This window comes from Anolis sagrei, chromosome 1 (assembly GCF_037176765.1).
Source record: "Anolis sagrei isolate rAnoSag1 chromosome 1, rAnoSag1.mat, whole genome shotgun sequence".
NCBI classification, from domain to species: domain Eukaryota; kingdom Metazoa; phylum Chordata; class Lepidosauria; order Squamata; family Dactyloidae; genus Anolis; species Anolis sagrei.
Genome location: NC_090021.1, coordinates 73451625 through 73476747, shown reverse-complemented (window position 1 = coordinate 73476747; position 25123 = coordinate 73451625). Strand labels below are relative to the sequence as shown.

Below are 25123 nucleotides of genomic sequence, written 5' to 3'. Positions count from 1 at the left end.
CTTACAAATGGGTCATAGTTAAGAATGGGGGCGAAACTACAGGAAGTGAGAGAAATCTACCCCTTGGAAGGCAAATTTACTTCTGAAAGAGTTATCATGGAAAAAGGTGTTTCCACTGAAACTTTTAGTGCCAATCTTTTTTTCCACAACAAGCCAATTTTTTTCAAAATCCAATTATCACAGGGACAGAAAATGAGGGGAAATCTTAACCGGTCTATCGACAGCAAACAAACACCACAGGGATGTTAACCCTAAGAGCTAAGATGTAAGCAAGAACCAGTTCCCAAATATTAAATGTTCAATATGACAATCACATTGTAGCCAATTAAAAATGTATATTGTAATCATGCATTATGGCAAACTTGCTGTACCAAAATATCAAAATGATTTTATTCTTTGGAAGCTATACATTACTCCTCAAGACTACTCAGGGTAGTCTTGACATGCTGTAATAATGGGTGGCTATTTCTAAAATAATTGTGCCATAGGTAGTTGTGAAGCTATCCTGGGGAGAGACAATTCTGTATGTAAATGCCATTTATAATGCTAATTGCCACCCTGAAGATGGAGTGCTGTGTTACCATATTGAATAGTCAGGAACAGTGATAACATTCCTATGAAATATATGCAAGGTTGACCATTTTAAATAAAGTTTAGTGCAAACACATTTGCTTCAAAAGAAGAAACTGCTCAGAAATGAGGAACTGCTAAAAAGGAAGTTGAAAGGGACAGATCTCCACAACATGAGGAAGTTTTTTTAAAAAGCCAAGCTACAATCTATACCGCAGTACAGTCCAAAAGGATGCCTGCATGGGTAATAAGAGTCAAGGAAGCAATTAAAGACAAAAACACTTCCTTCAGAAAACTGATATTGTACTCTAATGAGAATAGAAGTTTGGCATGCCATTAATAAAAGTCACAAAAATGACTTCTGGAGCATATTGGGAAAGCTTTAAGATCAACAATATTGTAAATGTAATAGAAACAGAAAGCATACAAGGAACTACAGATCATGGGGTATGTTAAACAGAGGTTTTAATTGATTTCCTGTTTTTCTCCCATACTGCTGGTACTGTACATTGAAATAGCTAAAACTATCTGAAAAACTGGAATGATAAAGATTGAACAATAACTGACTTTAAAACTTTAATTTAGAATAGTTCTAAACACATTAAAATTTAATACATATGAAAACATCCACTACAGAAAACCTGCACCAATTGTTTCACCCATTCTGATGCACACTTTCCCCCCATTTTAGAGGCTCCACAAAAGGGATGTGCCTTAAAATCAATGGCACCTTAGATTCACTGGTTTTTTATTTATTTTTTTTAAAAAAGTCTCACCTCTGAAACAGGTTGAAATGAAAACAAGACATGCTTTCATAGGAAATTCTAAAAATATATTCAATAGTTTTTTCCAAAATTGAAATTTCAAAAACTGGATGTTGAAATATGACAGTTTTTTGTGTCTTCATCATGGAAGATGATGGATGCATGTATCTCAGTGGTTCCCAACTTGTGGTCTGTAGACCACCAGTGGTCTGCAAGAACTAAAATATGGTTCGTGGCCTCACCGTTACTACACCATTGCAACAAGAGCAACTGGTCTTACTAAACCCTTTTATAGTGCCAAGACATATTAAATATGGTTTTATCTGGGCAAGCAGATGGCGACTACTGGAGGGCATATGTTCTATATCAGAAACTAGAACTGATATGGTCTATCCAATGCAGTTTTCTGAATCAGCACCCCAAATAATCAAACCAAATCTAAAGTTGACCAATAACTGATTTGTAAACCTTTGTATCTCAGTGGTTCCCAACTTGTGGTCTGTGGGCTACCAGTGGTCTGCAAGAATTAAAATATGGTCTGCGGCCTCACCATTACTACACCATTGCACCGAGAGCAACTAGTCTCACTAAGCCCTTTTATAGTGCTGAGGCGTATTAAATATGGTTTTCTGTGGGCGAAGCGATGGTGACTACAGGATGGCATACGTTCTGTATCAGAAACTAGAGCTGATGTGGTCTATCCAATGCAGTTTTCCGAATCAGCACCCCAAATAATCAAACCAAATCTAAAGTTGACCAAAAACTGATTTGTAAACATTTTGGTACTAATGTTGGAGAGTGGTCCCTTGTCAAAGTGGTCCCTGATCAAAAAAAGGTTGGGAACCACTGGTGTACCTGACCGGAATCTGAGTGTCGAGATTTTAAAATTAATTTTAAAAATGAGGAGAGGTTATTCAGGAGGGATGGAAATTTTGGAAGAATTAAAACGTTTGAAATAATTGTATTCAAACTTAAACTTTCTTGCTCTTTTGACATAGCATGCTTCATTCATAATTTATATAAAACTACTACTGGATAAATTTATGAACTATAAAAATAAAAAAAAGGCTTAGATTGTAGAAATCTGTAAACTTCTGCACCCTGTGCTAAGCACATTATATTAGTTTTGTTGTCTGTAAAATGTGATATGATAAATTTTATGTGTTAAACATTTTATAATAAGTATTTGCAGACAAATATTTGCATTCGGATTCTTAGGAATGAGTTATATGCCGATAAGCTGACTTCGATTTACCACAATCACATGACTAAAAGACTGATCAAGATTTACAAAGAGCTGTGGTTTTATTTGCTTATATTTATCAATTTGTAGATGTGAATAATCTTGTTATAAAATCTTGAGTACTATATCTCTTTGCTTCGATGGGAAATAAGTGGAATAGTTTGATGGTTTTTGTGCACTGTTATGTCTGATTTCTTAGGGATTGGAATGCGTATTGTGCATTTCCACTCTCTAGATTACTGTTTTGATTTTCATATTTGTAGGAGTTTTGTTGTACTATCTTTTTTGCTGTTTTTTATTTGTGTCTGTATTCATTATAAGTCATAGGGAGGAGGGAGGAGGGTTGTTTTCTGCTGCCCTGTAGACTAGGACATGGAACAATGGTTTCAAACTACAGGAAAGGAGATTCCACCTGAACATTAGGAAGAACTTCCTAACTGTGAGAGCTGTTCAGCAGTGGAACTCTCTGTCCTGAAGTGTGGTGGAGGCTCCTTCTTTGGAGGCTTTTAAACAGGCTGGATGGCCATTTGTTGGGGATGCTTAAAATGCGATTTTCCTTCTTCTTGGCAGGGGGTTGGACTGGATGGCCCATGAGGTCTCTTCCAACTCGTATGATTCTAAGAGTTCTCTTTGTACTTATTCATATATCTCTGAATTGTTGCATTCAGAATTATGACCCTGCTTGTATCACTCATCTAGTGCAGTTTTTTGTTCTTTTTGTTTACAGATTCTGTCTTCTTACATTCTTTAGGCAGTTTTAGATACCACATCTCCATACTGTGACATTCCCTGTATTTGAGTGAATGAAATCTGTCTTAAGTATCATCATAATCATACATACTTCTTTCTGAATTCACTGAAAGTTGTCAGTTTTTACACAAGAAAACTAGATTTTTAAGGAAATTAGCCCCCTGGAGCTTGCATGCAACTTTGTAGCTATACTGCATCTTGACCAACCTTCATTAAAGCAAAACACAATGGGGATGTGATTTTGTTTTTGTATTTACTCCAGTGATGTCTGATTTGGCAGGGATTAACCAGGAACTGGGATTTGGAGGAGACCATGCTGGTAGTTCAATGAAAATGTTAGTTGTACATAAACGTTGTGTAATGTTTAAAAGAGGAAGAAAGGATAATAGTGAAACATAGTAAATGTTTCCCTACACAATACTAATTTACTTACAGATTAAATTAAACTGTTAGATTTACCAGGAAATTCCCAAAATTGGAAGAAGGACTTAATTTTCATGTCAGTAAGATTTGGTCCATTGATTAGAGGCTTGTGTCTCTTGTCTTTTTTAGGCCTATCAGCATGAAACTTGCCTCAGTTGTAGGCCACATTTATGACTGCAAGCCTAGAGGTTTCAGAACATTTCACCAATCCACTGATTTTGGGGAATTTTAAAAAAGTTTTTACGATGACATTTAAAAAAAAAACCACAAGAGGCAGTTTTGGGATTTGAAGTCCCAAGTGCATTCCACAAGAGGAGAGGAGAATGGACACAGTCAACCAGGTGTCTTATTGGCTGAGAAAGAAAGTGAGAAACACACAGAGAGAAAAAACTCAACTCCCATTATGCCCTGGGAGGGAGAACAGAGGCTCCTTCAATACCTGTGCCACACAAAGTGCTTCTGGGAAAGCAAGTTCCCATTTGCCTCAAGTGGGCTCGGGATGGAGAAAATGTAGGAAAAGACTACCAAAGAGAAAATACCTAAAAGGAACAGCTACTTTTCAGCCTTCTTCATTTAAGAGAGACACTTAAGATGAGGAGTTGGGGGCAGTCATATGAAGATGATGTGCATTGTGTGGAGGAATGGTATTATAAACAGGTTTTTGTTCTTCTCATAATTCTAGTGCATGGTGCTATCCAGTGAATGAACTGTATAGTGTTTTTTATATAGTGTATATAAGGTGTGGTAGCCATAGTCAAGATGACTTTCAAAATTCTATTACTCACCAGTGTATCTTGAAATCCAATATTTCTCTGTATGTGGCCGTATGCTGCCGCATGTCATCAAAAATGGCTACGCATGTTAGTGCAACACACATGTCATAGGTTCGCCATCACGGGACTAGGCAGTCTTTCGTTCAGTCCAGAAAACCTCCTCTTTTGGACTTCAAAAAGCCTCGTTGAATGTGAAAGCATACATTTCGTTCCAACAGGGTGGCGACAAACCTTTTACTTTTACAGTAAAGAATCTGCTTTGTTTGATTGATTTGTAGTGCATTTTTTATTTTATATTATATCCTGCTTTTAACCCAGTATGATAGGTTGCTCACAACATAGTTTAAAATACAATACAGTTAAAAATATAATAAATTTGTTTAAAGCAATTGTAAGCTCTCCCATTAAAAACAACACTTAACTTAAATATTTTAAAAGTAAATAAAACATGACAACAGGATTAGAAGCACAGTGCAGGTTTAAAAGACCAAATTTCTCTATTAACTAATATCAAAATAACAGTTGAAAGGAAATTGCATCACAAATAATCTAGCTAAATCTATTATTCACAGTCTAATCAAAATGAATTAATGTCTATGTCCCCTCCACATACCAAGTTATCTATAATCACACAGGAAACACTGAGGAAACTTACAATTCTAGAAATAAATATGATAGTAGAGTCTAGAAGAGTATGATAGTAATGAGAATTGATGTGTATTACTCTTTTTAAAATTAGTAGCATTAGGTAAATACTTCATTTGTAAGATGCCATCGACTGTAAGACATGCCCTAATTTTACTACCACCACCACGAAAATTACATATACCTGTGAATCTAAGATGCATTTCATTTTTAGAGATGTTTATATAGGAAAAAGTGTCTTAGAATTGAAGAAATGCAATAATATATTCTTATGGCTTGTAAACCGCTGTGTTGTCCCATACACAGAGATGTTTTATTACATTTGTAGCATCACTGTTTAGAAATATGAGTAATTGTATTTAAAGTAGTGATTGAAACTGAAACTTAACTTGCGATTTAAATCAGTCAACCATGAATTCTCCTTTGTTTCATATTGCTTGTACTGTATAAAACTTTATACTGTACTGAAGTTATGAAATCTTTTTTGCCATTTTTGTAAAAGTCCACATCTGCATTTTTAAATTATGCTTCTTAAAACCCACAAGTTAGCGTTTTTCTGAGAATGCATTAGAGAATTGGAATGTGTGAGATTTTGACTTTTAAAAAATAACAGTTACACATTTTCTACAGTTTATCTTTAAAATTTAATTTAGGGATATTTCTAAATTTCTTACACTTTTGGCTGCCTATATTCTTGATCTTATTGCATAATAATATGTTTATACATGAGTGCTTTTTATTGTGTTCATGATTCCCTTTGTACAAGCTGTTATGTCAGTTTCTTTCCACTGGCTCTTTCCACTGGCAGTACACACACCCCAACTCTTTTCTAAGGGCCCTTCAGTAGTCATCAACGTTTTCCAAAATTGTTTCTTTTTATACCATATACGTCTTCTATAGGGTATAAGCAACATTCCAGTTCCTTCTTTATGTCACTGTAACAGAAATCAGACTAGAACTTTGTGTCATAGAAAATTCAATATATAGTAAGTTTGTGGAAGGTTATAGATGGAAAAGTGAAAGTAGCAAGCAACAAAATTAATGGCCTTGTAACTAATTGGTGTGATGATAGAAACATTAAATGTTCCTGCTCAAAATCATAATAGTATTTATCACTTGAATGTTCACATACCCTGTTGAATACTAAACAGTTATAGAGCCTGTTAGCACTGTGCTTTCTTTGCCTTTAAAACAAAAATGAGTACCACATTGAGCAGTTACTGTCCTTAGCACAGTAACTTTAAATCTGTTGTGCAAGTTATGGTATCACATGAATCTTGTTAAGCTAGAATAATTGGGGCAGAGTGCATTAATAACCTTACGCTTTTAAACTTTTACTCAAATGTAGTGAGCAGTTTTTTGTTCTGATTATGCCAGATATTTAACACTGGTCTTCCCTTGAATCATCAAGAATTTGCATAAGAAGTGGGCTTATTCACACTTCACAGTGCAGACACTTAGAAGTGGAAAATATCTTACCTACGTATCATTTAGCTTGTATTATTCCCAATTAACTCTTGGGAGGAGTCTGAAAACACCCTTCCTGCAGACATCAGATCTGCCTCCTCCTTACTGACATTCCGGAGAAAAGTGAAGACTTGGCTGTTTGAACAGGCATTTGACTAAGCAGTGCAATTGATTGATTAACGGAACATGGAATAATGGATAACGAGAATGGATTCTGATTCTAGTGATGAGATCTGATGGATTTGTTATATTGATGTATTGACATATTGTTGTATTGATGTTTACTGTTTAATTAACTTGTTATGTGATTGCTTTTCAATACCCAATAACCTTGTACTTTGTATACTGAAACTGTTGCTGTTAACCGCTCTGAGTCGCCTAAGGGCTGAGAAGAGTGGTATACAAATAAAGTAAATAAATAAATAAATAAACACTTCCTCCACATTAGTGGTTCCCAACCTGTGGGCCGCGGACCACCAGTGGTCCTCAAGAACTAAAATATGGTCCACGGCCTCACCGTTAATACACCGTTGCAACGAGAGTGACAGGCCTCACAAAGCCCTCTTATAGTGCTGAGGCTTATTAAGTATGGTTTTCTGTGAACGAGCACACAATTATGGGTTTTAGATTTTATTTTACTCAGCCTGGTTATCCATTCATTTGTATAACCATTCCCCCAGTGTGTGCACAACCTCCTCTCGCTTCCGCCACTGTCTCAAGCACAGTTGGTGGGGACAAGGGAGAGGGCATTCTCAGTGGTGGGCCCCCCGGCTCTGGAACTCCCTCCCTAGGGAGATCAGACAGGCCCCTTGCTTGTCCATCTTGCGTAGGGAATTAAAAACTTGGATGTTCTGTCGTGACTTTGATTAGGCAGTTTTCACCAGAGAACTATCTCATTCCTACTCTAAGCCATGCACTTTGTTTCTGGCCCACCAGAATTTGATATTTTTAAGGGTATCCCTCAGCCCTTGCTTATTTCATTTTCGCACTTTCCACTGGCCCCAATTCGGAAGCATTGCACTTAATTGAGCCCGACCCTAGCTTTATCTCAGCCTATTGTTTTAAGATGTTGTCTTTGATTGTGCTATGTTTTCTTTGATAGATTTTAATGCTGTTTTTATCTGTAAAGTGACCTTGCCCCCCCCCCCCCTGTAAGCCATCCCAAGTCCCTTCGGGGAGATAGTGGAGGAGTATAACAATGTTGTGGTTGTTGTTGTTGTTATCTTCATTTCTAAGCCGAAGAGCCGGCATTGTCTGTAGACACCTCCAAGGTCATGTGGCCAGCATGACTGCATGGAGCGCCATTACCTTCCCGCCAAGGTGGTACCTATTATCTACTCACATTTGCATGGTTTCAACTTCAAGGTTGGCAGAAGCTAGCCTAACAGTGGGAGCTCACCCCCATTCCCTGGATTCAAACTGCCAACCTTTCGGTCAGCAAGTTATTTTGGAAAGTGATCTGCTGCAGTTGCAGCAGGTTCCACGTAGAATATCATGCTTACTTTTCCACCTAGGGAAGATGAGAGGAGGGGCATAGATTGTCATTTGGGAAGCATGTAATGGTTTCCATTAGCTATAATAGCCTGTATGGTAGTAAAGTGTCTGTGTATCCACAACAAAAAACGGAATAGAGCAAATCAGGATTTTTATGATGGCCTTAAGCCCAGAAGCATTGGGCATGTGTTGAACTATATTGAATCCTGTGAAATTGGATTTCTTTGTAGCATATCGCATCCAGCTGAACTATTCAGGGTGGTGAGAGGTTTAACTTGGTATCTACTCTGAGTCGTCTACTAAAACCTTCAGTAGCTCACAAAGTTAAGGTTTTTCCTGACGTTAAGTCTAGTCGTGTCTGGTTCTTTGTCAGTGCTTTTGAATTGGTGAGACTTATTGTTGGGTAGATTGACACTGAAAGGAGTCCCTCTAGGCCCCATTTTAAGTTATAATTGCTTTTTTGTAATTAATAAACCATTAGCACAATATGTTCAGTACAAATAGTGCCAATGGGCATTCAAGAAAAAAACTGTTGTAAATGCCCAGTGTTGAGATAAAGTGCACTTTTGTAGTATTTGAGAAATTACTCTGAAGCTCCCAGAGCTCTGGAAATAGAGACTTAAGTCAGCATTCCTGACCCATATACAGTGGGAGGGGGGGGGGTATTTAGTCAGATACCAATTGTACAAATTCTCCCACTTAAAAAGATAAGAGAGGCCTGTAATTGACATCATAGGTATACCTCAACTATGAGAGACAACATGAGAACACAAATCCAGAAAATCACATTTGCTGATTTTTAATGAATTTATTTGCAAATTATGGTGCAAAATAAGTATTTGGTCCATAACAAAAGTTCATCTCTATACTTTGTTATATATCTTTTCTGGGCAATGACAGAGGTCAAACGTTTTCTGTAAGCCCTCACAACGTTGGCACACACTATTGCTTGTCTGTTGGCCCATTCCTCCATGCAGATCTCCTCAAGAACCGTGATATTTTGGGGCTGTCGCTGGGCAACACGGACTTTCAACTTCCTCCAAAGGTTTTCTATAAGGTTGAGATCTGGAAACTGGCTAGGCCACTCCAGGACCTTGAAATGCTTCTTACGAAGACACTCCTTTGTTGCCCTGGAGGTGTGCTTGGGGTCATTGTCATGCTGAAAGACCCAGCCATGTTTCATTTTCAGTGCCCTTGCTGATGGAAGGAGGTTTGCACTTAAAATCTCATGATACATGGCCCCATTCATTCTTTCATGTATCAGTCGCCCTGGCCCCTTTGCAGAGAAACAGCCCCAAAGCATTATGTTGCTACCCCATGCTTCACAGTAGGTATGGTGTTCTTTGGATGCAACTCAGCATTCTTTCTCCTCCGAACACAGCGAGTTGTGTTTCTGCCAAACAGTTCTACTTTGGTTTCATCTGACCATATGACATTATCCTAGTACTCTTCTGGATCATCCAAATGCTCTCTAGCAAACTTCAGTTGGCCCCGGACATGTACAGTCACTCCTGACACGACCAAAATAAATAAATAAATGTACTGGCTTAAGCAGGGGGACATGTCTAACACTGTGGGATCTGAGTCCCTGGCAGCGTAGTATGTTACTTATGGTAGCCTTTGTTACGTTGGTCCCAGCTCTCTGCAAGTCATTCACTAGGTTCCCCCATGTGGTTCTGGGATTTTTGCTCACCATTCTTGTGATCATTTTGACCCCAGGGGTGAGATCAGGTGTGAGATCCCAGGGGTGAGATCTTGCGTGGAGCCCCAGATCGAGGGAGATTATCAGTGGTCTTGTATCTCTACCATTTTTAAATTATTGCTACCACAGTTGATTTCTTCACACCAAGCTGCTTGCCTATTGCAGATTCAGTCTTCCCAGTCTGATGCAGGGTAACAATTTTGTTTCTAGTGTCCTTTGACAGCTCTTTGACCTTCACCATAGTGGAGTTTGGAGTGTGACTGCTTGAGGTTGTGGACAGATGTCTTTTATACTGATCACAAGTTCAAATAGGTGCCATTACTACAGGTAATGAGTGGAGGACAGAGGACCTCCTAAAGAAGGTCCTCTGCTTGCTTGTTTTTAGATGACCAGATACTTATTTTCCACCATAATTTGCAAATACATTTGTTCAAAATCAGACAAGGTGATTTTCTGGATGTGTTTTCTCATATTGTCTCTCATAGTTGAGGTCTACCTATGATGTCAACTACAGGCCTCTCATCTTTTTAAGTGGGAGAACTTGTACAATTAGTATCTGACTAAATACATTTACCCCACTGTATGCTTAGTTGACTATTTGTGATAATATGGGATTATGCATCTGAATACATGTTCTCTTGATTGAGATATTATGTAGAGCAGTTGTTCTCAACCTGTGGGTCTCCAGATGTTTTGGCCTTCAATTCCCAGAAATTGTAACAGCTGATAAACTGGCTGGTATTTCTGGGAGTTGTAGGGCAAAACACCTGGAAACCTTCAGGTTGATAACCACTTGACGTAGAGGTATGAACCTGTTTGGATGTTAATATCTGCTCTGCATGATTTATAGTGGGCTATGCATTTGGGTGTGTACCTGAAATGTGCATTCTGAACCATTCTTCCAAGTAATTGTTTATAACTGCTTACAAATAAACATGGATTGAATTCAGTTGAAAGCCTTTCTGCATCAGGAAATGAAACTGCCTGGAAGGCAGGGAAATCATGGGAAATTGGTATTTGTTTCTGCCTTTTTTCTTCGTCCCAGCAATCGCAGATTGAGTGACAATGGCTGCCACAGCCAGATGCCAACATAAATAGCTACTTTCTAGTTAAAAATCAACCCTTTCAGATTTAATGTAAAGAGAGTGGGTGAATTCTTGAACCATCATTATAGACTTTTTTACATTGTTGAGTTGATAGTCCTGCAAAATGGAGAATTATCGTTATTGTGTTTTCAATTGGAAAGTTGTTTGTGCAGAAGAAAATGGGAAATTAATGTTACAAAAAATGGCTTATTCTATGTTCATCTCACTCGAGCAGATAGGGTGGGTTACAAATAAAGATGGTGATGGTGATGATGATGATGATTATTATTATTATTTGCTTCCTGCATGAAGTCTTTTTCGAAGAGCATAACAATTTAGATTTAGGTGTAGGTGTTTGTGTGAATACTTTGGGCTTGCTCATTTGCCTGTTTCCTTCAAGATGCGCCAATAAGGTTTGCTGCGTTAAAATAAACCACAGTATTTTTTTAAAAAAATGTTTGACTTATATTTCCACATCAGGAATTAACTATAATACTTCATTTAATGTAACCAAATGTTCATTTTGATCTTGGTAGTGACTTATTTTATGGGAAAATAGCAATTTGCAGCTCTTATTGGGAAGAAACTTCGTTTAAAAGCAAAAGGGAATAGGAAATGAAATTTTGAAGCCTACCTCAATGTGGTGTAACTTAGAACTTTGCTGGCAGTTACAGTGCTGATTGCTTGCCCAGTGAAGATTATTTCCATGGCACACTAACAGAAAGATTGGTCTTTCACCTTCTCCCCATATTCTGATTGAAGAAGATTTCTGTAGAATTCAAAAGCTTGCAAGTTATTTTATAAATGTTTATTATTCCTTTAAATAGTACTGTTTTAATGCCACTAACTTTCCAATTGGACCCCCTAACAATTAATGTTGGTAGTAAACTAGACAATTTTAATTTGAATATTAATATTTCTCTAACCTTAACATATGGTTGCTGTCCTGCAGATTATACAGCAGCACCCTGACTTAAGAGCACCCTGACTTAAGAGTGTTTTGAGTTAAGAGCAATTGTTTGGGCTAGTATTGCTTTGACATACAAGCAGAGGGATTACTTGTGCCAAAGGGAGCACTAACGACAGAGTCCAGGGCTTTAAGGCTTCAAGGGAGCAACCTACATGCTTCATACTCTTGTCTGCTTTGAGAGTTTGCTGTCCGCTTTGCTCTTGTCCGCTTTGCAGAACTTTGGGTTAGTTGATTTTGTGTGGTTTTTATTCTTGGTATGTTTGGCTTCATAAAGGAAGAGGGGAAGAGAGAGCAAGAAAAGAAGAGAGGCTGGAATTGTATGAGGAACATGATGCTACTGCCTCTTCACTTTGTGCTTCTACCATTTTAAAGTTGATCTTTCTTTTTAAATTGTTCAACATGAATATGCATTTATACATTATTTGTTTTTCACAAAGTACATTTTCTTATTTTAAAATATGTAACAAAATGGGGGGGGGCTCAGGGGGCTGAAACGGATTAATAGCATTTCAGTGGGAAATTTTGCTTTCAGATAAGAACATTTTGAGTTGAGAGCTCGAATGAAACATTTAAGTCAAGTCATCGCTGTAATCTTAACATTATATGAATTAATCAGTCTTGATATAATTATCTACAGTATATTTTTCCAAAGACTTCATGTCAGATAGCATTCTACTGGAACAGTTGCATGACTAGACTGACTTAATTTTTGATCCACTTATGTAGGTACTCCTAGCTAGCCGTTATTTTCCATAAGATATTACTTCTTTATGAGGAGGATGGGTTTAAGGCAACTCACTAAGACTTTGTTGAAACTAACCTATAGTAATATGGTTGTGTAGAAATTAACCTATAGTAATATGGTTGTGTACATGATTCATGTAAAAATAACCGTGTAAAGAAGTAATTGTGCTTGACATTTTGACTTAGTTTTTTTTAATCCACAAGGGTAGAGTCCTTGGACTTTAAGATTCAAAACTTCATATTTTCATTCTTCAAGCTTAGCTCTCCAAATGTCTGAAGCTGAGTAGGGCAAGGGATATTTTGGTTTTGGTTTTCTTTTGTTTTGGGCTAGAGATAGAATCACACTGGTAAAATGGAACATTTTTAAAAGCAAATACTATGCATCTTCCAAAAGCAATATATGAGGATTTCTGGTAGGATTTCTGGTCAAAAAGCAAGAACTCATTTGAGTTTTCTTTAAAACCATTTAAAACCTTGTGGCTTCTTGTATTGGCACATGTGCATTCAGCATGTAGTGCTTAATCAAAAGCCAAAGAAGGTGTAATTTGATATTTCAGCCACGTTTGGTAAATACTAGTTTGTGGGTACATTATGTTCTGCCATTAAGAGAAAAATATGCTGCCAAATATGTAAGTTTTTTTTTCTATCCACGGTTTCTTCCTCTTCACTTAAAATTGTTAGGCAGAATTAACAACATTTGTGTGATATAGCTACTCTTATTTGCTGTTCCTATTGAAAAGAAATTTGAAATTCTTACAGAATTTGTAGTGTTAGTTTTCAGATATGCTAATGTTAGGTCTGCCGCATGCTACTACTTACCAGCGTATATTCTTCAGTGTCTAATAGCTTTTTATTTGATTGCATATTCTTGCTTGTCCTTCAGGAAGTTATGTGACAAGTGGCTAAGTCAGGAAAATTAAACTATATTTACTTGGTGTAGATACTGAAAAAACTAACAATTTTACCACAAAGTTATAACTATCTATAGCCCTTTATACCAAATTATCTTAAAAGGATGAAGTCTACAAAGACTCCTAATTCCAAGGAGGCTTCTCGGGTGCTGGACGAGTGCCTGGCCGCTGTGTCGATCTGGATGAGGAAGAACAAGCTGAAGATCAATCCTGACAAGACAGAGGTCCTCCTGGTCGATCGTAAACCGGATCGGGGTATAGGGTGGCAACCTGTGTTGGACGGGGTTACACTCCCCCTGAAGCCACAGGTCCGCAGTTTGGGTGTCCTCCTGGATTCCTCGCTCACACTTGAGGCTCAGGTGTCGGCGGTATTCGGGAGGCCCTTTGCACAATTGAGACTTGTGCGCCAGCTGCGACCGTACCTCGTGAAGGCAGATCTGGCCGGGGTGGTCCACGCCTTGGTCACCTCTAGAATGGATTACTGCAATGCTCTCTACGTGGGGCTGCCCCTGAAGACGGCTCGGAAACTTCAATTGGTCCAACGGGCAGCAGCCAGGATGCTAACCGGGGCTCATTATCAAGAGAGGTCACCCCTCTGTTTAAGGAGCTCCACTGGCTGCCATTTATTTTCCGAGCCCAATTCAAGGTGCAGGTGCTCACCTACAAAGCCCTGAACGGTTTGGGACCACCCTACCTGCGTGACCGCATCTCCATCTGCGAACCCACACGCTCACTCCGATCATCTGGGGAGGCCCTGCTCGTGATCCCACCCACGTCGCAAGCGCGCTTGGTGGGGACACGGGACAGGGCCTTCTCTGTGGCGGCCCCCCGACTTTGGAATGCCCTTCCAAAAGATCTCCGACAGGCCCCTACTTTAGCAGTTTTCAGAAGGAACCTAAAAACCTGGCTGTTCCGATGTGCCTTCTCAGATTAGGAATCCCCATCCCAAGTCCTAGAAGCACTTCAGCACAACCGATGTTACTGCACACAGCACCTTTACTCCTACGTTCCTCCTGCCATTTCAGCATTTTAACCCTGTACCCCATTGCGCCGGCCGAACCAGTTTTAATAGTGTCTTGATGTAGTTACTGTTGTTATTTTGCCTAATTGTTTTGATTTGCTTGTTTATTATTGTGTTATGTTTTATTGTATTGTGTTTGAGGCTTCGGCCTGTGTAAGCCGCATCGAGTCCTGCGGGAGATGCTAGCGGGGTACAAATAAAGTTAATAATAATAATAATAATAATAATAATACTGCAGAAGTACCAAAATCTTTGCAAAAATCTACATCATTTTAATTGGCAATTCCAAGTTTTCCTTTTCTTCTTCCCTAGTACTTCAACTTACAGGTTGCTTACAGGTTATATAGATTAGGACACACTATCAGGATCTCTTATGCCCACCAGAAATAGTCAACCTAGACAAGACAATATGTTTGTTAAAAAAAAACCCTAATGTAATAGCCATTCTTCCTTCAATCTGAGTTTTGCAGCTTAGAATGAGTTCCAGCTCTTTTCACTGGGCATAGCCCCCTGGTTCTCAACGCACCCCAGAGGGGACAATTTCATTTCTAAGTGGGGCAATTCGAGAATGAGTTACTAACAGTGATTTTTTTTTTTTTGCATTTCTTGTGGCTCTAGAGTCCTCATATACAGTATATAAATATATATTGTGATAGACACAATTTTAAAATTAAAATCATAATGTACACAACGGTCAACTAGTGACAATAGAAAGAGGGAAAGCCCAGTCATTGAGAGGAGTAGTGAGAGCATACAGTTAACTAGAAAGTACAGGAGCAGAGAAAAGTGAGGCAACTTTCGTTCCAAATGATCCACTTCTCTCAATGCTCTTTTAATCTTAAAAACTGTGTGTATATATAAAGATACACACAGTTGCTTTGCATCAAATGGCTTCAGTACAGGGCTTGGAAATTTGCATTTTGTAGCAAAAGAATGCTATTCTCAGCATGTTTATTTCAATTCCTCTAAAATTTGGATGAGTTTGTACCTTTCGGAAACAAACACCACATTTATTTCAAATGATCCATTCAGAGTACAGCTATGTCTTGACCCAGTCCATGTTTAGAATATTCCTCCTAACTTGCTATTATTAAAGTTGGAGCTCAGCAGTGTCCATACAAAATATAAATTAAACCACAGTCCACTTTTGACAACACACAAGGGTTTCTCTATGTTCAAGTTCTTTCTAGTTCTAAAGCTGTATACCTTTGAACTATTGCTCTATGTTAAAAGACATACTGTAGATGAGATAGTGAAAATAGGATTATAATTATTCATGATATACATAGTTCTAATTATATTTTGGGTGCTTGAATGCATCAAAAAGGTATAGAATTGACTAGATGGTTAATGTAATGCAATATAATACTAATGTAATGTAATATAATACAATAATAATATGATATTATAATTATATATTTTATATTACATGTAATATTACTAATAATATTACAATATGATGGTATAGTACAATATGTAATATATTACTATACATTATAGTAATATATAATACTGGTATTGTACTATGCTAATAATATAATATATTGTATGTGTATATATATAGCTTGTAAGCCACTCTGAGTCCTCTTTGGGGTGAGATGGGCGGCGTATAAACATTGTAAATAAATAAATAAATAAAAACATCATTACCGGTTTCATCTGTGTTAGGTGATCAAATAGAAATGGTTAATAGTGTTGTATTTCTAGTTTTGAAAAGCATTAATCTGATATTTAGTCAATATAGATTTCATCTTTTAAATTCATTCATGTATTTTTTTAAAATGTTGCGGAATAGTTGACCAACATATATTATAACATAAACCTTTCTAGCTTACAGCTCAGTTCAACATATATATAAAATGTTGTCCAGAGTTTTGACAAAAAAATACAATACACAGAACTTAAGCGCATGATCGGAGGCAATTCATCCAAAGTACAAAGAAGTACTGGCACTGAGAGGTATATTATGAACATAACCTGTTCATAAAAAGCACTGCTTTTAGCACAACTATCGTGCCCCAGTTATCATCCCAGTTCAAGTGTTTGATGATGGAGTGGAACTTCAAGCTGCTTGCTCTATGTGACATTTCGTATCCCCACACTTACTACGGTATATTGCCAGAAAACATCACTGTTTATTTCTTAAATTTAAAATTCAATGGATTAAAAACAGATATGGTGTTTTTTTCCTATTGTGAACACCTATGTAATTTGTCTTGATTGATGACTTGCCCTTTTTTTAAAAAAAAACTTGGTTTATGAACTGGAAGTTACATGCAAGAAGTACAACAGCACTTATTTTATTATTATGTTTGAACATTGGAAATTTTATATATATGCTTAGTGATACACAGGGTATTTTTAAAAGATGGGCCCATTTCTCTGCAATATGAATGAAACCACTTGAGCATTAAAAGATTATCACTAGATGCCTCTCCCAGTGCACAAATAGCTCCGAGCCTCAGTCATTTGCAAGATGCCAACCCCACAACATAAGGGCCTATGATTTATTATCCATTTGCAAAGTTGGGTTTAGATTTGTTTCTGGTTCAAAAGAGGTTAGCAAAACTTGATAATTCAGTAAACTATTTGTAACTTTATGTGTAATTGGAAAGTGTCATCATCGTGAAATATACTGCTTTGAAATTGGGTCCATCACTTTGAAAAACCCTATATTACATGCAAACTTTTGTACATTGTGCAGAAGCAATTAAAAATAATACTTTCCCAATAGAAATTATTCCCCCCCCCCCCAAATACAGAAAGATCCAGAAAAATGTGTGTATACAGGACAAAGACTGGACACATAGCCAGGTCTTACTTTGTTGTAGCATGTCTTGGTGTTGAAAATACAGGCTGCTTTTTCGGCTGATAAGTAGAGTGTCACGCTAGCAAAGGCTAGCACTGCATCAAAAAGAAAAAAAAAGCCTCAGCTGCACCTAGCTTTTTGCTTTAGATGACATTCCACAGAGTAAAAATGTATCAAGGTATTACATTTGTGTTAAGATACTTTTATTTTTCATTTCACAGCAGTCCCCATAATGCTGTCAATAAATATGCAAACAGTAATCACTGTAAAAACATACAAAATAATTGGAAAAAAACTTTTTTAAAAACACGATGGAATGTACATCAAATATAATAGCATCGTTAAGTGTATGTTCAAGCAAGAAATGTTCATATGATCTCTGAACATTCTCAGTGAAGTAAAGAACTAGATTTCTTTAGAGCAGAATTTTCCAAACTATGTTGTGACACATTATTGTGTCAGCTGCAGTGTGTAGGTGTGTCATGCGAGCTTAACATGAAATGACAAAATCATGGAAATGTGTATTATTACCTTACAAATAATATATATTATTTATATAATATATAAATTTATAAATATAAAATGTCTTCAGACATGTTGTGTTCCCATACTTCATGTTATCCTGAAAATCTTTGCAGCTGGAGAACTTAGGAGAGGCTTCATCTCTTTCCTTTCTCATTGAATTTGTTTGATATTTGTGACCACATGTAATACCTGACTAAAGTCTAGTCGTGTCTGACTCTGGGGGGTGGTGCTCACCTCGATTTTTAAGCCGAAGAGCCAATGTTGTCCGTAGATACCTCCATGGCCATGTGGCCAGCATGACTGCAAGAAGCACTGTTACCTTCCTGCTGAAGCGGAACCTATTGATCTACTCAAATTTGCATGTTTTCGAACTGCTAGGTTGGCAGAAGCTGGGCCTAATTGCAGGAGCTCACCCCACTTCCCAGATTCGAACCGCCAACCTTTTAGTCAGAAAGTTCTACAGTTCAGCGGTTTAACCTACTGCGCCCATGTACTTGTTCATTGAAATATAGACTTGATTTATACAGAGAAAAGAGAAGATGTTGAATGGGCTGTCACCTTGACACAATAGTAGTAAAATTCCCTTAGTCCCTCCACCCCCAAAAATGTGTGTGTGTGTTTTCATCCTAAAGTGAAATGGAATGTCCAGTTTATTTCCTTAAAAAAATCTTTCCTGGGTCTAAAATATGGTAAAATTGCTCCTATTAAGGGGAAATAGAAGCTATTTTAATTACATTTTTCCCAGTGAAAGGGTTAAATATTGGGGCGGCGACCTTTCATTATTGTATTGAGATCCAGTGTAGCCTCAAACCTTGTAGCAGTTGATGATTTCTAAATATCTTTCCATCCTTCATAAAATAACTTGTTAACATAAGGTTCTAAAAACGTATGTTGTGCTACTTGTGAACATGGTTCCCAATAGAAACCTTGGGTTTCATCTGATTTTAGATACTGTTGTAGGATTGTTTGTGGGTTCCTCTGTCACAACGTTAATGAAGCTCAGTTTTGAAGTTTTGCACACATCAAGTTTACTTTCTTTGCACTGTATTCAAATATACATGGGGATTTATCTTTCCAGTGCCTTTTCTAATTACATTTGCCGCTATACATCTACCTTCTTGTGGACTGGTTTTCATTATTGTGACATTTTTAAAGGTAATGACAAAGCTAGCAACAGACTCCATAGTCTGAAGTTTTGTATTGTCCTGTATGAGCCTGCCTAAGCTTTAATGTTTCCCAGGGAGATTTTTCTCCAGGTTTTTCTTTCCAAGTTCTGCCACCTTCACACATATTTGCTGGTAACATGCAGAAGCTGATTGACTCAGACTTTGAAACTCCCCTCACAGGGAGGCTAGAAAGCTTTCTTCCTTGCTGTCCTGCTGTGAGCTGTTGAAATAAATGGCTTTAATACAATCATTTTACATATGTTTTTTATCTTTGTTTTAACTGTTTTGTGCCACCTTGAATCCCAGTTTTGTGAAATGCTAGGCTATAAGTGAATTGAAATTTATCGTTATGAGGTAATACCAATCACTAATATTATCATTGTGAAGAGGTACATTGTTTGTAGTGAGAGAGCTGTGCTCAGAAGGGTGTGATTGCTTATTTTTGTCATGTTTTCATTTTACCTTTCAGAAAATGCTGGGACAGAAGAGATGATTGTTAATTTACACTGAGGCCTGGAACTGCCTATTGAACAAAAGCCCTGACCAGGCAACATACGAATGGCCCAAGGAAGTCAACAAATTGATTTTCAGGTTTTACATGACCTGCGCCAAAAGTTTCCTGAGGTACCTGAAGTTGTTGTGTCCAGGTGCATGTTACAGGTCAGTGCTATGTTGTTACTGTAAGCACTTCAGTGTAGTGTAGCTAGTTCAGATTTTTGGCAAAGGCTTGTAAAGTTTAGAAAGACTTTCTATAATACTTGTTATTCCATTCCAATAGTTATTTTTTCTTATTTGTATTCTTTCACTTTGTTTGTCTGTCAGGTTCCACAGTCTTTTAAATACCATTTTAAGTTCACCTTTTTTTACTAAAAGACGTCTCCAAAATTAGGTGCACATTAGATTTGCATAATATGACAATCTTAGTGCTGAGCCAGAGCCAAAGGGGAAGTTGCTTCAAGTGCTCCTATTTGAGAGACACCATTTCTCATTTAATTGCCATGGCTCAGTGCTATGCAATACTGGGATTTGTAGTTTGGTGAGACATCAGTATTCTTTGGCAGCCCCATGATCCCAAACTACAGCCCCCACAACCCCGTAGCATTGAGCCAGAGATGTTAAAATGGATTCATTCTACAGCAGAGATGCTACTTGAGGGTTTTCTTTTCCATTGCTAAAATCTTAAGTGTTCCAACACTTTGGTTTGTAATGTACTTTTTGCCACTGTGCATTATGTTCGCCAGCAAATACTTCGTTTTGGTTTCAGGGTTTTTAAAATTGGTGTGCTCATTAGATTTGATGGTGCATTAGACTTGAGTCAATACGGGTATTTGTGTTTATGTGACCTCAGATATTAAGAAGCATACAGAGTCACTTGTATGAAAACATCATATGAAGTATTTACCATTTCCATCACTTCATTGTATGTGTTTTTGGTCTGGCCTCGTGTTAGAGTTTGCCATTAGCAAAGTAAAGATTTTCTGTATATATTTCAGATTTCAATATTAATGTCAAAAATAAGTAGTATGATTTTACACAGGATTTATGCAGAGGTACCTGTTTCTGCAGGTACCTCTGCAGTGGCAGCCATAGGGTGCCTTGGGATAGGATGAAACTGTTCTCTGTAGCTTTCCTCCATTTTCTGTCAGTTTAGTCATGTTCCTCCTAAACTCCAACATGGGAAATGGGGTGCCTTAGCTACTCATGTCTATGTATACCTATTTCCAATATGCTCGTTAAGTAGAAATAACTATTTAGAAATACTTATTTGTCTCATTAACATGAATTCTTATTTTCTTGGTTTGGAATGCTTCTTATAATTGTCTATGCATTTAAAAATTGTTTTAATTAGTCTTTTGAAATAGCATGTTGCTGGAAGTTTGCTACGTCTTTATGAAATGCCAAATTGATTTTTCTTCAAAATGAAGACATTTGAAACATATATCTAGCCAAAAATGGTGTGTGCACACACTTCCCTCCAGACCCAGGAGTGTGGATTTCCTACTATATTGAGTAAACTCATAATCATATAGAGCAAAGAGCATTCTCTGCTGTGCCCATCCCCCTCCGTCTCTCATACAGAAACATCATGCTCTGAAACTATCAATACTTGTTATTTAATTGTACTTCTCAAATATTAATGTTATTATTTCTCAACCATTTCAATAACAATAGTCTTAGTCAGTAAAGCAGAGGTTTACACAATTGATTGCTTGTGAGTGTATTGTTTGTCCAAAGTCCTCCTTTCATCCCAGCCAGAAAAACAAAACTATTCTTAATCTTATATAGCATGTTTTTCTCCTTCTCTCCTTGGTTTCCCCCCATTTTTAACCCTGTCTTCATATAGCATGCTTTTGAAATTTGGTGTTTCATTAAATTTTAGAATTAAATGTGTTGAAACCATTTGATGTCTGTTAATACTTATTTTTGCAATTTCTTATAGAATAATAATAACTTGGATGCCTGCTGTGCTGTTCTCTCTAAGGAGAGCACAAAATATCTCTACGGTGAAGGAGACATTGGTTTTTCAGATGATTCTGGGATTTCCAGTCTGCGAAATCACATGACATCCCTTAATTTGGATCTACAGTCACAGAATGTGATTCTCCATGGAAGAGAAGGGAGTAGAATGAATGGAAGTAGGACTTTAGCACATAGCATTAGTGATGGACACCTTCAGACCAGCCAGTCCAACAACGAACTGTTTCATCATGAACCACAGACTGCTCCAGTGCAAGTTCCACAGGGATTTTTTGGCATATCTAATACTGTTAGTACTTCTAACCCAGGGCAACATTTTGGATTTCACTTGGGCAGCAAAGGAACACCTGGTTTGGTTCAACAAACACCTAGATTCAACCCCATTATGGTAACCTTAGCTCCAAATATTCAGCCTGGTCGGAATACGCCTACGTCTTTGCACATACATGGTGTACCTCCATTAAATCATCCACAAGGCAATTCTATCTATATTAGACCTTATATCACAAATGCAAGTGGTACAACTCGCCAGAGTCATCAAAATCCTGGCTGGACGTCTCAGTTTAATCCTCTGCATTCTCAACAAAATTACCAGCCTTCACATCCAAATCCCTGGACAGCTGTTCCCACAACCAGTTCCTCATCACATACCTCATCACAACAAACAGCACAGCCAAACCAGCAAGGCCATCAGACCTCCCACGTCTATATGCCTATAAGTTCTCCTACAACTCCACAAGCGCCTACAGTTCATTCATCTGGTAGTTCACTATCTTCCTCTGCTCAGAGCCAATACAATATTCAAAATATCTCAACAGGACCTCGTAAAAATCAAATTGAAATTAAACTTGAACCTCCACAGAGAAACAGTTCTTCAAAACTGCGTTCAACTGGCCCTCGTTCATCTTCAAATTCCTCTTCCAATAACAGCCAGACTTTATGTAGAAGTCAGCCTACTGTTTACATAGCTGCCAGTCCACCAAGTACTGATGAGATTATCACACGAAGCCAGCCTAAGGTCTACATTTCAGCGAATGCCTCAACAGGAGATGAGCAACATATACGGAATCAACCCACCCTTTTCATATCAACCAATCCAGGAGTTACTGCCACCTCTAGAAATATGTCTGGTCAAGTAAGCATGGGACCTGCGTTTATTCACCACCACCCTCCCAAGAGCAGAGCGGTGGGCAGCAATGCCACTGCAACGTCTCCCAGAGTGGTGGTAACACAGCCTAACACAAAATACACTTTTAAAATTACAGTGTCTCCAAATAAACCTCCTGCAGTTTCACCTGGTGTGGTGTCCCCAACATTTGAACCAACAAATCTTCTAAACCTTCCTGATCACTTTGCAGAAACTGAAGGCATCCAACACCTTACTGACCCTGTTTTAGCACATGTCGATAGGATTAGTGAGGCGCGGAAACTGAGTATGGGATCTGATGATGCTGCCTATACACAAGGTACTTACTTTCTGACAGTTGTAGAGATGTATGTCTTGTTGTTTCAGTCAATTTATTATTATATGTCTTTATTGGGCAGTCTGCAAAGCCACATTTTAAACTGCACATTTTCTCAAGGTGACATGTTGTTCACCTTCCATTCATCTCTAACTTGTGGCAATCTTAAAGTGAACCTTTCATGGGATTTTGTTGGTACAACTTGTTCAGAAATGGTTTGGAATATAGTTTGATGAACTTAAAGGAAATATGCAGGAGGAAGTGTCTACAGACACTTCCTCTGCATCATCTCAGCATGACATGCAGACTACATGATTTTAACATTTCATGTTTCTAATTATCTTCACTTGACTGAATAAAGAAACCTCTGGTTTCAAAAGCTAGCACAGAGTACACTGTGCCTTTTCTGCTGGTATAGCAAAAGTGATGGTGATTGTGTGCCATTTCATAGAATTTCTGACTTATAGTGTCGCAGAGTTTTCTTGGCAAGATGTGCTAAAAGGGAGTTTCTCTTGCTTTTCACTGAAACCGAGAGAGAGTGACCTGTTATCGATTGGGTTTACAAGATTCAAGCACTGTGTATCCTAAGCCATAGTCTAGCACTCAAACCATTATAATACCCCAAGATCCAATACAGGCAATCCCCTGGTTATGAATAAGATGAGTTTTGTAGATTTTTTTTCTTAAATTAAAGTTATATGTGAGCTCGAAGAGGTACATTTTAAAGTTTAAAGTGTCATATTGGATATCATAGGAGACACCCCTTTAGTATTTGTTTTGCTGCCTGTGCTCCTGTTCAGAAGATTTCACCTCACTTTCTGTCGCTGTGATAACTGCATTTTGAAAATTTTGGTTTGTAGTAGAAACAAAGATTGATTATAAAGCTTCAGTGAAGACAATTTTTGCCATGATAACTCGTTCAGAAGTGAACTTCCCTACCTAGGGGTAGATTTCCTTTTACTTCCTGTTGTCTCACCCCCATTTGTAACTAGGAATCATGTGTAAGCTGTATGTTCATAACTCCAGGACTGCCTGTACAAGAAATAATAAAAGCAAAGCTATTATTTTAGGGCAAATAGATGGGGTGTTCCCCTCCCAGCCATTGCACTTCCAGAAATACATACTGAGGTTCTGGACAATTGTTTGAATGTGGTAAACTATGTAAGAATAATTTCCTAATTTCAAAAAAGAGATCTCCTGTGGTCTGCAGTCTGCTCAAAGAGGGCACATCTCAGCTCATTCCCTCTTAGCCCATGCAACTCTTCTATTAAGCTTAACCTCTAAATTTCTGTAGACTACATCACACTAGAGAAAAAATCAACTTAAAATCCGGTTTCTGCCTCCTGCAGAATTCTGGGGTTTGTAGTTTAGTGAGGCTTTTAAAGGCTCCACCCTAAACTACAAACCCCAGAATTCTGCAGGATGCAGAAACTGGATTTTAAGTGGATTTTTTTCCTACTGTGATGAAGTGTAGCATTTTCGTGTATTGAAAGGGGGTACTGTGAGGATGAGGAGGCAAAGAAGTCTATTTAAAATATCTGAGTTGTATGCACCTCTTTGGATCACTTTGAGATTGTACTGCAAAGCTGAAAATGCATTCAGTCAGCTGACTTAGAAAAATGATTTTATCCCATTATACAATTGGCCCTACAAATTCATGGAAATTATGAGCGCAGGCTCCTCATGAAAGTGGAAAAAAACACAAAAATCATAAGTATCCCCAAACATGCATGTTACAGATTCCTTTCCTGCCAACAGCCCCAGCTTGTACCTCCCTTTCCCCTCTTGCCACTACAGTGGACCAGCCACATTGTAATACCGTTGTATCATAATCCGGATGCCTATGTTAAAAATACAGTTTGCTTAAGAAGACGTAGAATAAAAAGATAACACATGCATATAAATTGATCACAGTTGTCTCTCTTTAAGCATAAGCACATGCACAAACTCCATAAATGTGATCATGGAGCTCAGAATGGTTCAATATGGATTTTATCTATAATTAATATTACAAGATCTTTGACATTTGTTGAAAACAGGCAGGTGTGACTGCTGGCAAATACCCACACACCAAGGCTTAATAAACATCTTCAGTTTTTTTACCAGTGACAGTTAATATA

The 25123-nt window shown here is 37.8% G+C and overlaps 1 protein-coding gene across 4 annotated transcripts in view; it reads left to right on the top strand.

The window, feature by feature from the left end:
• TAB2 (TGF-beta activated kinase 1 (MAP3K7) binding protein 2) overlaps nucleotides 1-25123 on the top strand; it is a 54921-nt gene that overhangs the window by 18274 nt on the left and 11524 nt on the right. For 3 of the 4 annotated variants that reach the window (XM_060753536.2, XM_060753534.2, XM_060753535.2), the window contains exons 2-3: nucleotides 19532-19722; nucleotides 21503-23006. In XM_060753536.2, the coding sequence (XP_060609519.2) occupies nucleotides 19621-19722; nucleotides 21503-23006 (1606 nt within the window). In that variant the 5' untranslated portion in view covers nucleotides 19532-19620. The remainder of the gene's footprint in view (nucleotides 1-19531; nucleotides 19723-21502; nucleotides 23007-25123) is intronic. The other variant, XM_060753537.2, reaches the window with a different exon arrangement.